The sequence below is a fragment of the Manduca sexta genome, chromosome 19, assembly GCF_014839805.1.
Source record: "Manduca sexta isolate Smith_Timp_Sample1 chromosome 19, JHU_Msex_v1.0, whole genome shotgun sequence".
NCBI lineage: Eukaryota > Metazoa > Arthropoda > Insecta > Lepidoptera > Sphingidae > Manduca > Manduca sexta.
In genome coordinates, this window is record NC_051133.1 from 7,285,641 (window position 1) to 7,301,032 (window position 15,392).

Sequence of the window (15,392 nt, forward strand, 5' to 3'; positions counted from 1 at the left end):
CCAAGAACAGCCCTATACTGTCAATATTATTTTGTATTGTGTAGTGTATACGGTATACACTTACCTTCTTATTCATAAACGTTTTTTATCTAAGGACGAAGTAAAGCTGTGATAACAAGCCTGTTTCTCAGTGCCCAACGGCACTGAAAAACAGACATAGGGCCGTTATGATTGGTTATTATTGTTGTATTTCAATATTAGCCAATCACAACGGCCCTACGTCTACGCACTGCGAAGACTGCCATGCCGTCAGCACTGAGAAACAGACTTGTTATCATAGCCTTACTCGGTCGTTAGATAAAAAACGTCTATGAATAAGGGGGATTGGGTATACAGTATACCCAATGTGTATACCTATCTAAGAATATAATTGAAATAAGTCCCCTGTTTTATTTTAATTTAAAGGTCGAAGCCTGTAGTTGTGAGGATCAAAGAGAATTACAATACAGCGTCTCAGAACAATGCTTGTCATTGTTCTGAGACATAAAGCGTGAATAGTGAGTGAGGTGTATTTAGAATTATTGCATTATGCTTTGTAGAAAAACTTGAACGTTTTGAGTTTTAATTAATCGTTTTTTGTTCAGTCAAACAGTAACATGATAAAAATGTTATGGCTCTAAAAATAGCCCTAAATTTTTTTGGGCCCTGCAAAAAGCCCACTACACTTATTCTAGCCATAAAATTTAGGGCTAAAAGCCTAAGTAGGCAAGCATAATATATGGAAACATTACAGTTCGGCCATATTGTATTAGAAACATCAATTTAATTACCCTGTGCAATTTGTAAACTATGGCAGTCACAAAAAAGGGACAGAGCTCCCCTTAAAAGCCCTCTCGCTCGGAACGGAAATTCAACTACATACAATGTACGCAAATATAAACCCCAATAATAAATGTATAAGGTTGACTTTGTTTAAGCACCTCTCAGGCACCACTACATCAGACCGTAGACACCAGAGTAGACACCCTCAGAACAATGACAAGCACAAACAGTTGAGTTGTCACTTGTCAATTGATTGACATTTAAATTGTCAATTGTCATAATCTATTTAGTCTTTGGTCAGTAGGTATTGATTATTTCGGGAGTTTTTATTTTGTTACTTTTTCCTCGCGTGTCATAAAAACATATTTAATAAATATATTTGTAACAAATGTGTAGTGATTCTAATTTATTCATGTTTAGACATCCGCAAAAATCACGCGCTAGATACAGTAAGAACCACGTTTCCATAACTATTTTATTTTCCTTTTGTTTGTGAAGTAGTGTCGTATTATTATAAAATGAATTATGAAACAAATAGGCTCAATACGTTTTCCAATTGGCCTGCATCGGCGCCTGTTGATCCTATCAGGATAGCGAAGGCCGGGTTTTTCTATACTGGACAAGGAACGGAGGTGCAGTGTTTCAGTTGTGGAGGTAAAATATCGGATTGGAATTATGGAGACCAGGTGATGTGGAGACATCGAAGAATGGAGCCTACCTGTGGTTTTGTATTAAATGCCCAGCTTTCGGGCAATGTACCACTGGTGCTAGGTCCAGGATGTCCATCAGTTGGTGAAACTACCACATCATTATCCGCACCTGAGGAGCAAAATGATTCGGTTGAGCCTACAGGAGATTATGGGCATACAGAAGAAGACGAAATGTATAAAAGTGATGCTTTGCGACTCCTGTCTTTTATAAATTGGGATGTAAGCACAAGTTAATATCAACATTTAAAAAATATATGAATAATAAGTAACACTTAATTAATATCTATATTTACTAAGGTGTTTGGTTTGAAACTAACATATCAGAGGTTTTAGTAGATTATATAGAGTTTTAAGAAGATTGTTGTATGCTCAGAATTTTTATTTAATTTCTTTAATAGTATGAAATTTAATCACTTAAAGTTCACTATAGAGTGCCTAACATTTTGGAAAATAAATTACTATCAAAATTTTCCTGTTCCATTGCTAGAAACTAATATATCTTATGTGTAATATGTCTGCATGCTTATGTAAGGCAGGACATAAACATATTATTCAATGTTTAGATTTTGAAATTAGTTATTTTCATGTTAGAGGTTAATTAAGACACAAGAACCACTGCACTGGTAGACAGGAAATTGGTTGTGCCCCCAGCTTTCCACTAGACAGCAGCTTGGTTATGCCCTGGCTTTGCTTAATGTCTGTAACACCATTTACCATCAGAAGCCCGCTTGCTCATTTCCCTACTTTGGCAATAAAAAATAGTTTATTTAAATACTAATTTTCTTAGTCTTTCTACCACTATTTCGAACCTCATGCATTAACTTTGATATTCATTGATATTGCATATTTTAGTTTTTACTCTTGAATGAGTGCATACTTAGTTGTTTTACATTTCATTTTTTATATATTTTTATTGCTGTCTTTGCAGATAAGTCTATATAATATACAAAATTTATATTAATAGTTACAAAAAACCTTTATCCTTTTTTAAGCACATTGTGTGCATTGCGGAGTGTGAGATTGGGCACAATAAAGTTTTATATACAGGAGTGCAGAAAAATAAAATGTATGTATGTGTTACAAATATATTGAATTTGTCAGTTTTGACCCGTTGAATGACCAGTACTTAATTATTATTATTTATTACAATAATAAAGAATATTGCTTATACAGCCTATCAAAGATTATAGCATCTTTGTAATAATATATTATGCAATCCTTTTTATGTTGTTGTGAGCATTTTTAATTGAAAAATTATAAGTTTATGTAACTGTTTGAATGTACAAATAGACACTTTTTTATTACTTCTTTAATATTTATTATCACATTAACTATATTATGATAGTTATTCATTCTTAATTTTTACAAAACATGGGATTCTACATTTAGTGTCTTTTGGCATAGCTTCATTGATGTCACTTTGTTCCTAAAATGCTATTAAATGTTAATAAATAAAAAGATTCTAACTTGAGGTTATTCTTTAATAATTGCATTGCATTTTCTATCAAATCACGCTATGTTTAATGTTGTGCTACAACCTATAAATTTTCATATATTATTTTCTATTTATTTAAAGCATCAATTCCATGATTGCACTTACAAAGTTGATAATTATTTTTATGTATAGGTATTTATAGCAAGAAATATGAAAATAAAAAGTTTGATTATGCTTAAATAGAAAAGTATAATATTAACAGGAAACTAGGCCAATCTATTATTTGGATGTTATTTATTTCTAGGAAATTGACGATGTTTAGGGTATAAAGGAAACAGGAAAACTTAAATTCCATGACGTTACTAAGATTATTTAGAAGCTTGTTTCATTTATTTTTGTGACCTTTTGACTGTGGCTTCAATCAGTATGAACTTTTAGTGAGGTCATACTTACATATGCCATATTAATTATCTATGAATATTGCATTGCAAGAAGAATAAAGATGTCATGAAGAATATGTAATCTCATTTATGTAATTTGCGGTCAAATAAATTTAATATTAGGTAACCTATTAAAGAAAAAAAAGTAGTACCGAATAATTATAATACATAATATCCCCCTTATTCATAAACTTTTTTATCTAAGGACGGAGTAAAGCTGTGATAACTAGCCTGTTTCTCAGTGCCCAGTGGCACTGAGAAATAGACATAGGGCCGTTGTGATTGGTTATTATTGTTGTATTTCAATATTAGCCAATCACAACGGCCCTACGTCTACGCACTGCGAAGACTGCCATGCCGTCAGCACTGAGAAACAGACTTGTTATCACAGCCTTACTCGGTCGTTAGATAAAAAACGTCTATGAATAAGGGGGTATGTATTTAAAACAAAAAGTAAATTAGAGCAACTAGAATATAATTTCAATTGAATACTCAGTAAATTTAACTTATCATGCTAAAATATTAAAGTATAATGAAGTGTTTAACAAAGCCAGTAACATCTGAATACATTTATTTACTTACTATGACCCTGGCTAGAATTTTCGAATAGGTATGTAAATTATTAGTAGGGCATAAGAACAGATGTTACAAACATAAAAATTAAGTCCTGCATTCTGCAATATTAGATTATATTTTTTACATCATAATATTGCATCACTCCATTTGAGTTAACTATAGAGTTATAATAATAATATCAGCCCTGTATTATATACTTGCCCACTGCTGAGCACGGGCCTCCTCTACTACTGAGAGGGATTAGGCCTTAGTCCACCACGCTGGCCTAGTGCGGATTGGTAGACTTCACACACCTTCGAAATTCCTATAGAGAATTTCTCAGATGTGCAGGTTTCCTCACGATGTTTTCCTTCACCGTTAAAGCGAACGATAAATTCACAAAGAATACACACATGATTTTTTAGAAAAGTCAGAGGTGTGTGCCTTTGGGATTTGAACCTGCGGACATTCGTCTCGCCAGTCCGTTCCACACCCAACTAGGCTATCGCCGCTTTTTACCTACCGCCGGTAACTATAGAATTACCATGAAAATATTTTTTGGTAATTATCAATGTTAGATGAAGTTATTTAAAATACTATATTGAACATAAAATTTTAGTTTTGTTTATCTTATATGTGTCGTCTTTAGGATGAGTCAGTATCACGTGAGTCTCTGGTGAATGCTGGCTTTTACCACGCGGGCAACGGCCGTCTCCGATGCGCTTGGTGCGGTGGTGAATTGGCTCCCTTCAGGTGCTTTTGGATCCCTGGGGCCTCCTCTTGAAGTTCACAGAATGTAAGTTGAAACTGTTATTTTATATGTGTCGTCTTTAGGATGAATCAGTATCACGTGAGTCTCTGGTGAATGCTGGCTTTTACCACGCGGGCAACGGCCGTCTCCGATGCGCTTGGTGCGGTGGTGAATTGGCTCCCTTCAGGTGCTTTGGATCCCTGGGGCCTCCTCTTGAAGTTCACAGAATGTAAGTTGAAACTGTTATTTTATATGTGTCGTCTTTAGGATGAGTCAGTATCACGTGAGTCTCTGGTGAATGCTGGCTTTTACCACGCGGGCAACGGCCGTCTCCGATGCGCTTGGTGCGGTGGTGAATTGGCTCCCTTCAGGTGCTTTGGATCCCTGGGGCCTCCTCTTGAAGTTCACAGAATGTAAGTTGAAAAGGTTATTTTATATGTGTCGTCTTTAGGATGAGTCAGTATCACGTGAGTCTCTGGTGAATGCTGGCTTTTACCACGCGGGCAACGGCCGTCTCCGATGCGCTTGGTGCGGTGGTGAATTGGCTCCCTTCAGGTGCTTTGGATCCCTGGGGCCTCCTCTTGAAGTTCACAGAATGTAAGTTGAAACTGTTATTTTATATGTGTCGTCTTTAGGATGAATCAGTATCACGTGAGTCTCTGGTGAATGCTGGCTTTTACCACGCGGGCAACGGCCGTCTCCGATGCGCTTGGTGCGGTGGTGAATTGGCTCCCTTCAGGTGCTTTGGATCCCTGGGGCCTCCTCTTGAAGTTCACAGAATGTAAGTTGAAACTGTTATTTTATATGTGTCGTCTTTAGGATGAGTCAGTATCACGTGAGTCTCTGGTGAACGCTGGCTTTTACCACGCGGGCAACGGCCGTCTCCGATGCGCTTGGTGCGGTGGTGAATTGGCTCCCTTCAGGTGCTTTGGATCCCTGGGACCTCCTCTTGAAGTTCACAGAATGTAAGTTGAAACTGTTATTTTATGGATTTGACCAACTAACTGCGATAATGCTGCAAATCCTTCCCTAAAAAAATATGCCACTTTTCTGGAATAATAATAGTAATATAAATATTATGTTAATTATTGGCTTAGTTTTCTCTGTATGCCATATTTCTTCTAAATCCATTCATTTTTAGGGTTCCGTACCTCAAAAGGAAAAAACGGAACCTTTATAGGATCACTTTGTTGTCCGTCCGTCCGTCCTTCCGTCTGTCAAGACCCTTTTTCTCAGGAACGCGTGAAGGCATTAAGCTGACATTTATATCAAATACTCAGGTCTATTGTCCCTAGGAGCTGTGAAAAAATCAAACTTCTAAGCCAACGCAATCATAAGATAGGGAATATCATAAGATATTCGCCGCCGCATCGCCGCAAACTTTCCAAACTCGCAAGGGAATCAAAACCTGCAAGGTACTTCCCATGAACTCAGAATCTTGAAATTTGGTACGAAGCAACGTTTTATAGTAACTATGACTCGATTGTCTTTTACTTATATACCTACAAGTATGTAAGGAACCCTCGGTGCGCGAGTCCGACTCGCACTTGGCCGGTTTTTTTTTTATAAACTTTCGCATTTTGCATAGTCAGCAATAAGCAGGAATTACGATGTAAATGAGATAACAAAAAGGTGTACATGAATATTGCATGCATTTGATAAAATTAATCGTTAGTGAAGGGAAATGGAATTTACAATGGGATTATTCAAACAAACTGACATAGATACAATGTAGTTTCAACAATGTTTTATTATGTAGATAACGTTATGCATTTTCTGCTCCAAGTTTATGTTAGTACGAGTGAAATACTCTTATCTCTGGTGTCACTGTTACGATTCTGAAATTCTTTCAACAATAGGAAAACTACCTTATCCCTAAATATTATAGACTACTTTTTTACCGGGAAGGGCCTTTTCACCGAAGCCACGCTCAGAAGCTAACTTTACCATATTACTAAAGTAATAATTAAGAGATTTCAAGATAAGATGAATAATTTTCAGGTACTTTCCCCTTTGCGAGCACGCGGCGTCGTTGGAAGCCGCGCAGAACAACACGAATATGTCTCCGCCGTCGTCGCCGACACCAGACCCGCCACGAAGCCAACCTGTCCCGGAAAGCAACGAGGACCAACCCAATCAGTCTCAGACGTAAGATGACAGTTGTTACTTTATAATTATTTTTTTTTTATATGAGCAAGACAATGTAATCCTACTCTCTTCTGTTAAGTACTATGACTAAGGATCGGCAATATCCTAAGCAGTTAGCATACGCCTACTATGGTAATGCTAATTTTAATACAAACAAAATGTTACAAACTACAACTACTTCCGGTCCTTGGGCAACAAAGCGTTGTGTGTAGAGGTCATTTAGGCGGAAATTAAGTTTTGTTCTGTTACGCTATGTCAGTTTACTCCGACTGTAGGTAAAGAATACAACTTTACGTGAATTTCTCAAGTTTTTGGGTATAAAAATTTGTGCTTACGTCTAAATTGAGAAAACGTATAAAAATTTGAATATTTTTAAATATGTTGGCGTATACTATTGAGAGGTAAATACCTAATATAATTTAATGTTTATATTTTATCATAATAAAAATTTTGCACTGTTTGAAATCAATGTGAAGAGTTGTCGCCAAACTTCTAGTTCGCTCTGAAGTTAGCGTCAGTTGTAACTACGCATTTACGTTCACTGTCATATCATGTGCATGACACATGCAAGCGTACGGTCGTTAAAACTTCAGAATGTTCTAATTTCGCAATCGCTATATAGGTACCTAATAGTAAATATTATTAAGCTATAAACTAATTATAATTAAGATTGACGTTATCATTACCAGAGATATTTCATCTTTTACTTTAATTTAATAAATACAGTCACATATCCCCCGGTTGTGTGAGGGTCCCACGTTATAAGGGGCAAGACTACTGCTATTTATCGTACAATTCCGGATTCCGTGTTAATATTGAGCAGAAAAATTCAATATTACTTTACCGACCCGGGTATCGAATTCAAGACCTCTGCATTGGTAGGTATTGCATTAAACTGCGCCGCAGAGTCTGTCGTTAATAATCTACACTATACTATTATATAAAAATAAATAATTTGTTTATTTTAACGCGATATTTTCAGAAATTATAAGGTTGAACTGAAAAAATGTTTTAGTGTTGGAAGTCTTATTTATTTGGGAAGGCTATAGGGCGTATAACGTCACGAATATCAATAAAAATGTTGCAAAAACGGGGAAAATTTATTTCCTTGGGAACTTCCGTTGCGCACGCTGAGCAAACGGTTAAAGTTATGAAAGCAACATGTATAACGGAATTGTTTATCTTAAAAAGTTCTACAAAAATATATCATAAAACAAAGTCCCCCGCTGCATCGGTCTGCCCGAACGTGTTAAACTCAAAAACTAACCAACGTATTAGGATAAAATTTGGTATGGAGACAGTTTGAGACCCTGGGAAGAACATAGGCTCCCGGGAAAATATATAGCGTGACTTTTATAACGGAAAACTTTTAGCCTGAAAAACTTTATAACGCGGGCGGAGCCGCGGGCAAAAGCTAGTTATAATATAAAACTTATGTAAACATAAACCCTCTTATTCATAGATGTTTTTTATCTAAGGACGGAGCAAAGCTGTGATAACAAGTCTGTTTCTTAGTGCTGACGGCATGGCAGCCTTCGCAGTGTGTAGACATGGGGCCGTTGTGATTGGGTAATGTACAGATACAAATTGAATCTAATTGGTTGTCAGATAAACAAAGTGAACAAACAGCAATCTGTCAGATAAACAAAGCTCAGAAACAGACATGTTATCACATCAATGCTCCATCATCAGATAAATAACGTTTATGAATAAGGGGGATAACCTTTAACAACATTGTGTAAAATTATATATTGGCTAAAGTATGTAAGAAAGTAAAAGGCGGCGATAGCCTAGTTGGTTGTGAAACGGAATGTCGAGACGAATGTCCGCAGGTTCAAATCTGAAGAGCACACACCTCTGATTTTTCTGAAAATTATGTGCGTATTCTTTGTGAATTATCGCTTGCTTTAACGGTGAAGGAAAACATCGTGAGGAAACCTACATACCTGAGAAGTTCTCTATAGGAATTTCGAGGGTGTGTGAAGTCTACCAATCCGCACTAGGCCAGCGTGGTGGACTAAGCCCTAATCCCTCTTAGTAGTAGAGGAGGATGCTCGTGCTCAGCAGTGGGCGAGTATTTAATACAGGGCTAATATTATTATATATGTAAGGAACAGCAATAGAATAGGGGACCGGCCTATGCTTGATTTTGTACATTATTCTATATGTAATGGTTAATAATACGAAAAAGAAGCACTGCTGCGAAAACTGCATAAAAATTGGTTAAAAAATGAGCGAGCAATTCATATTTAAAATATTGTAATGTACAGAAGTGGGCGCGATGTGGGGATATCGCTTCATCTCTTTCTTTAGCCCGCGTCGGAATTCCCGATGACGTCACGTCTGGGTATTTCGTCTCGTTTCTGTTTCTTGTAAATTACCCTTTCCACCGAAATTCAAAGACTTATAGCTTGTTGATTTTTACCGGATTTTAATAATTCTTTCTGTGTTATAATTTATATTATGTAAATATTTGATAATAGTAAAGAACAAAATGAGTCCGGTCCCCTATTGATGAGGTATAACGTGTCAGGTCGGGCGCGGTGCACAACGAGCGGCTGCTGAGCGCGGGCGGCACGTGGCGCTCGCTGGGCGTGGTGAGCGGCGGCGCGCGCCACTCGCACCATCGCCGCGCTCGCCGCGCGCCTCGCCAGCTTCCAGCGCTGGCCCGCCGACCGGCACCAGACGCCCACCCGCTCTGGCCGAGGCGGGCTTCTTCCACACCGGCACCGATGACCAGGTAACTAAATATTTTTTTTGTTTTAGGTAGCGTTAGGTAGCTGCAATTAATGACGTTTTACAAATAGACGCGTCATACACTAACAAAATGGTACATAAAAACGGCGCACTATTTGCTATATTCACGTACCTGTACATATAATTACAAATTGCCTCGAAGAAGGAATAAAAAGATGCAGCCCACATTCGTTAGAAAAGGATATATATATATATATATATATATATATATATATATATATATATATATATATATATATATATATATATATATACATCAACAGTTACGTAACAACGTTAGTGCCGCACGCTCATTGGCTGCTAAGTCGGGCAATTACCTTACTTTCGTCTTGCCAGTATTGAGCTCGGACAACATATCTATGCAATAAAAACATCTTAGGCTGCCATACTGTTTGTCAATAAAACGACCGCGTCAGCTTCAGACCACAGACAAGAAAAAAAAGTTTTATTTCCATAGACATAAAATTCCACAGATACTACACAATATTCATACAGCCATAGACAGAGACGTTGTTAATATCGGAGTCACAAGTTATACCATCAATAAACTATTTATTTTAATTTGATATATGTTTCAATTGTGTTTTTTATTAATGTTCTCGAATCTCAACCGTCACAATTAATTAATAAAGTTGCATTTATTTTTGTTTTAATCTTACTAGAAGGCTTCAGAAAAGATAAAGAAAAGGACGATTTTATCTTATTGTCTGCCAGTTTTTTCTAATATTGCATAGTAACAGCCTGTCATGTAGTAAATGATCTGACAGTGTCAAAGCCTTGCGATTAAAATGTAATGTAAATTAATGACGATGTTCGTATAAAGGTGCGGTGTTTCTACTGCGACGGCGGGCTGGGTAAATGGGAGGCGGGCGACACGCCGTGGTCGGAGCACGCGTACTGGTTCCCGCACTGCGGGTACGTGTTGCTCGTCAAAGGGCAGGAGTTCATCGACAACTGCCGGAATCGAACCTCGGTACAACGAACTGTGAGTCATTTTGTTATTTGAGATATAGTCTCTAGAAAGTATTACAATGCTTTATGCATAATTAATATATACTGTATAATCTCTACTAACTTTAGTTGAGAATTACTGAGATTAAATTATGTCGTCTGATTACATTACATCTTTAGTGTTGATATAATAAATAAGTCTATTTCCAACCGAACAAAATGTTACGGCATACAAGTCTCCAAATAGAATTATCAATTATATGATGAATTAAAAAAAATTAACAAGTATACCTTATACCATTGTATCTATTTCAGTTTTCTGCAGAAAGTGGACTTACTTCAAGACGACGAAATCCTGGTGTCAATTTTCCAGTTACTGAAAGTCAGGTGTGTGTCTGTGTCGCTTTGAAAAAGAAATCAATAATATAGACTATAATGGACACAAGTACATTTTAAAACAATAACTAAAACAAAGGTCTTTTATAACTCTGTTAAAATTAAATATTATATAAATGATCTTATACTTTTAGACAAATTACAAATTTATATATTTCTAACTGTATTTACGTGATGATACATAATTCTAAATGAAAGTTGTGTTCCATATTGACGTATAGTTATTCATTCTAGGTGGAGGAATGTATGGAGAGTCCAATAGCGTTGGCTGCACTAGGCGCGGGACTCGACGCCGCTCGGGTGCGGCGGGCTTTAGCAAGGCGATTACGAGTTTCAGGTCCGTATTATATTCTATTTACTATGAAGAACGATCAGAGATCGATTTTCGGAGAACGAATTCGGATGTTTTGTAATTTGTGTATAATACTTATTTTACTTTATAAATAAAAAAAAAACTATAATGCCACAGCGAGAATTGTCTTGTTGGTAATAGGCGTTAGACCTAGCCGGTGAAAGAATCATTATTAATTTTTCTATAACATACATATCATCACGCCTTTTTTTAGACGTAGACAGCGTTACCTACCCAACAGCACAATTTTAATAATTTTGTGTACTTATAACATTATCACATTTCTAGGGCTTCCGTTCCATTCGTCGGAGGCGTTGATTGACGCGGTGCTAGACGAACAATTGAACGAAGAGGCGTGGAATTGCATCCCGCAGAGTCAGAGACTCGCGCGAGACATACTCGCCGAGACACTGCGGGAGTTCGCGCCACGGTCTGGGTAAATTTGCAAATCAATCATTCAACATAGGGTAAGGATAGGTAGCTTAGTCAGTCAGAAAAAGAATGCTCTAAAATTATTCAGTCTCAAGTAACTGAATATGGTACGACGGATTGTCGGCTGCCCACCTAGAGAAAAGGGGGTAGTGTTTCGTCCCATGATGCGATAGGGTGCAAGCCTATCGCCATATCGGGCACAAATTCTAGACTCCAGCCTGATACTAAGTAGACAATCCTAACAGTTATTACATTTCCCGACCTGGTGATCGAAACCGAGACTTCAGCACTGCAGTGGTACCGTAATACAATTACGCCACGGGGCAGTCCTTATACTTCTTGTCTAATAAATGTATTATAATATCACTAATATGTTAGAATACGTTCAATCAAATAATTTTGTTTCATTAAATTAAACCGTCTTTCGGATTTTATCGCAGTTTTGTCACGCAGTTAACATTCGGTTAAACATAAGAAAACATTAATATTGTTTCATTATTCCAGTATAATTGCCAACCAATGGAGCGACAGGCCGGATAGTGCGAGATCTCAATCCGACACGACATCGAGATCCCTATCCCCCGTTGAAAGCGAACCAACGAGGGCACAGAATGAGAACGATAGTGCACCTAATGTGCTTAATGTACTACCACCAAATGAAACCAAACCAGTGTCAAGTGAAGATGTAGAAAGTTCACCCAAAAAGGAACCTAAACAATTGACTTTGGAGGAAGAAAATCGACAGTTGAAAGAAGCCCGCCTGTGCAAAGTGTGCATGGATAGTGAAGTAAGTATGGTCTCTTAAACATGTTTGTTGATTTTATTTATGCAAAATTCAAGGTGTTGCTTGCTGTTTCGCCCGTATAATAGCCTGTAATCTATAAATACCGATACGACGCCAACCTATTTATTAAAAAACTGATAAAACACCCCCATCATTTTGGGGGGGTGCAAATTATCAAAAGATCAAAAGGTAGTTTATGTGTTAATCCAGGACGGTCTATCTGTGTGCAAACCCGTTCCCCTGTTTTAGCGTTTATGTTTGAGTAGCATGTGTTCAAGTGTGTGTGGGTGCGCAGGTGAGCGTGGTGTTCCTGCCGTGCGGACACCTGGTGTCGTGCGGGTCGTGCGGCGCGGCGCTGGCGGCGTGCCCGCTGTGCCGCGCGCCCGTGCGCGCCCTCGTGCGCGCCTACCTCGCCTGACCGCGCCGCGCCGCCACACACGGTGAGCTTGTGCCACAACCTACACTAACGACCACTTTCAACAAACCTTTTACATCAATCACTTACTTGCATTGCTAACCTTTTATTATATAATATAATTTGTAACGGTCCTCTTCCAAATTCTATCTCTCCTTTTATTTAACGTCCCTCAATTTCGCTAATAATTTAAAAGATAATATAGCTCACTTGATGCCTCTCGTTTTCGAATCGATAATATTACACTAATCGAGCTGACCATTTTATACTAAAACCATCTAAATGCCATACAGTTACTCACTAAAATAAATTTATTAGTATGTACCACCTTTTGATATAATATAACATCATACTATACATACGCCGTATTTTATTAACGTATCGCGTTTTAGTTAGTAAATAATGTTTACAATTATGTTGTTTCGCAGGATAATGAAACACAACATTCAACTTACTATGGTTTTACATTTGACAATGACGATCATCATGTTTCCAGATGCTGCGTGATTGTGATTGTAAGTCTATTGACTTGAATTTATCCAGTAAGGATTAAAAAAAAAATGAAAAATATTGTTAGCTATAAAAAGGCCTATAAAAATTATTGTGATAAGAGAGGAAAAATAACTTATGGTCAATATTTTATTTACCGGCTCGCCCTTTTAGTGTGATAACTTCCAAATCTGGTAAATGAATAATGAGTTAAAATTATGAATGCGTTAACTCGACTTAATTGTTTCTGTATTTTTATTGTATAGCGACGTTTCTTTAAAACACTATCCAAACTACGAAAAACGTTTGGAAGACATTCTGGCTTTTAGGATTTATTTTTTATTTTATTATTTTTGTATTCTCATTTCCGGTTTTGATTTGAATATGTACTCGTCTACCCATACGTAAATTTATGATTATACTGAAATATATTATTTTTACAATGGTTACGTATCATATTATAAATAATGTCCTATATTTGGAAATGTTTGTTTTATAACCTCAGAGGATATTTTTTTCAGGTCAGCAAGCTTTATTCCGTCTTCGGGGGCGTATCCGTCTCTTTATTTACGCGCGTTCTAATCGAAAGACAGTTTTGGTATATATGTAAAAAAGGCGAAAAGACGGATACGTCCTCCTAGACTAAATTGTGCGCATTGACCTTATTAAAAACTACATTGAAACAATGGAATATTATATTTCGTAGCTATTACGAGTAATCATTGCATTTATTTATGAAATAACAACTGAATTTTACATATAAAATAACAACAATTTTTTTGAAAAGAATATATCACTACGTATCACTTGGAAAAGTTTATGGTCACTAATCTATGAATATTAAATTATAAATAGTGTATTTTGTCTAACATTAAAACGGCTGTACGGATTTTAATGTATTGACTATTTTAAGATAAAAAAAACAAGGGGTAAACAAAAGAACACCAAACTTAGTTTGCATTTCATAAAATTGGTAAAAATATACAGTAGATTTTAAGAGATATTCTTATCTTAGCGCAGTTATCATAAATTACATAGCGTTGTGATAAATGATAATTGTTATATGAACTTTTATCGGCTTAGAGGAAATGTAGAGTAATCAGACGTCCGCAGTAGACAAGTCTATTTAGAATTCTAGAGACAAAGGATTTGGTAATTGATAATATGATGTTAGTTAAACCATCAATATGAAAGGGATCGTAAATACAAATCGATATTATCGTAAAAATTTAGTAACAAAGATGCTCCCACATATGATTTATGCTGAAAAAGTCACTTAAGTATTTTCAGATATCCTTTTCTATAGTGGTTCGAATTATAAAAACATCCACGACGATTAATTCGAGAGTCATTGTCGTTCATGTCGCGTCCTTTCCCAGTGACTGTTCTGAGCCGAGGTTTGTAAGTAATTAGTGGGTTGCCTTCAGCATGGTCTTAATTTTCAAAGGTTGCGAGCGCTTAAGCCGCTTACCCAAAAGACCCGTGTGTTTATATAAACTGACCCTTGCAAGGCTAAAAACGTAAAAAAAAAACAGAAATTCTTAAACTCTCCGTGTGCAGCTGTTACGTGCCGTTAAGCAATAAGAACAGTTAAGTTTTGCTTAGTCGCGACAATATTACTTATTTATATAAAACATCAGAATAGGGTACCGGACTCATTTTTGTTCTTTATTCTTATAAAATATTTACGTAATATTAAATAAAACACAGAAAGAATTATTAAAATCCGGTAAAAATTCAACAAGATATAAGTCTTTGAATTTCGGTGGAGGGGTAATTTACAAGAAACAGAAAAGAGACGAAATACCCACATGTGACGTCATCGGGAATTCCGACGTGGGCTAAAGAAAAGATGAAGCGATATCCCCACATCGCGCCCACTTCTGTACATTAAAATATTTTAAATATGAATTGCTCGCTCATTTTTAACCAATTTTATGCAGTTTTCGCAGCAGTGCTTCTTTTTCGTATTGTTAACCATTACATATAGAATAATGTACAAAATCAAGCATAGG

At 36.7% G+C, this 15,392-nt stretch overlaps 1 protein-coding gene across 1 annotated transcript; it reads left to right on the forward strand.

Moving 5' to 3' along the window:
* Nucleotides 1-985: 985 nt before the first annotated feature.
* LOC119189784 (baculoviral IAP repeat-containing protein 3-like) lies at nucleotides 986-14,300 on the forward strand. The gene is given in 13 exon segments (XM_037440369.1): nucleotides 986-1,691; nucleotides 4,552-4,698; nucleotides 6,655-6,801; nucleotides 9,335-9,428; nucleotides 9,430-9,495; nucleotides 9,497-9,541; nucleotides 10,382-10,543; nucleotides 10,825-10,896; nucleotides 11,140-11,242; nucleotides 11,546-11,693; nucleotides 12,194-12,476; nucleotides 12,769-12,913; nucleotides 13,317-14,300. Coding segments are annotated over 11 exon segments (1,359 nt in total). The 5' UTR covers nucleotides 986-1,691; nucleotides 4,552-4,582; the 3' UTR covers nucleotides 12,892-12,913; nucleotides 13,317-14,300.
* Nucleotides 14,301-15,392: the final 1,092 nt, after the last annotated feature.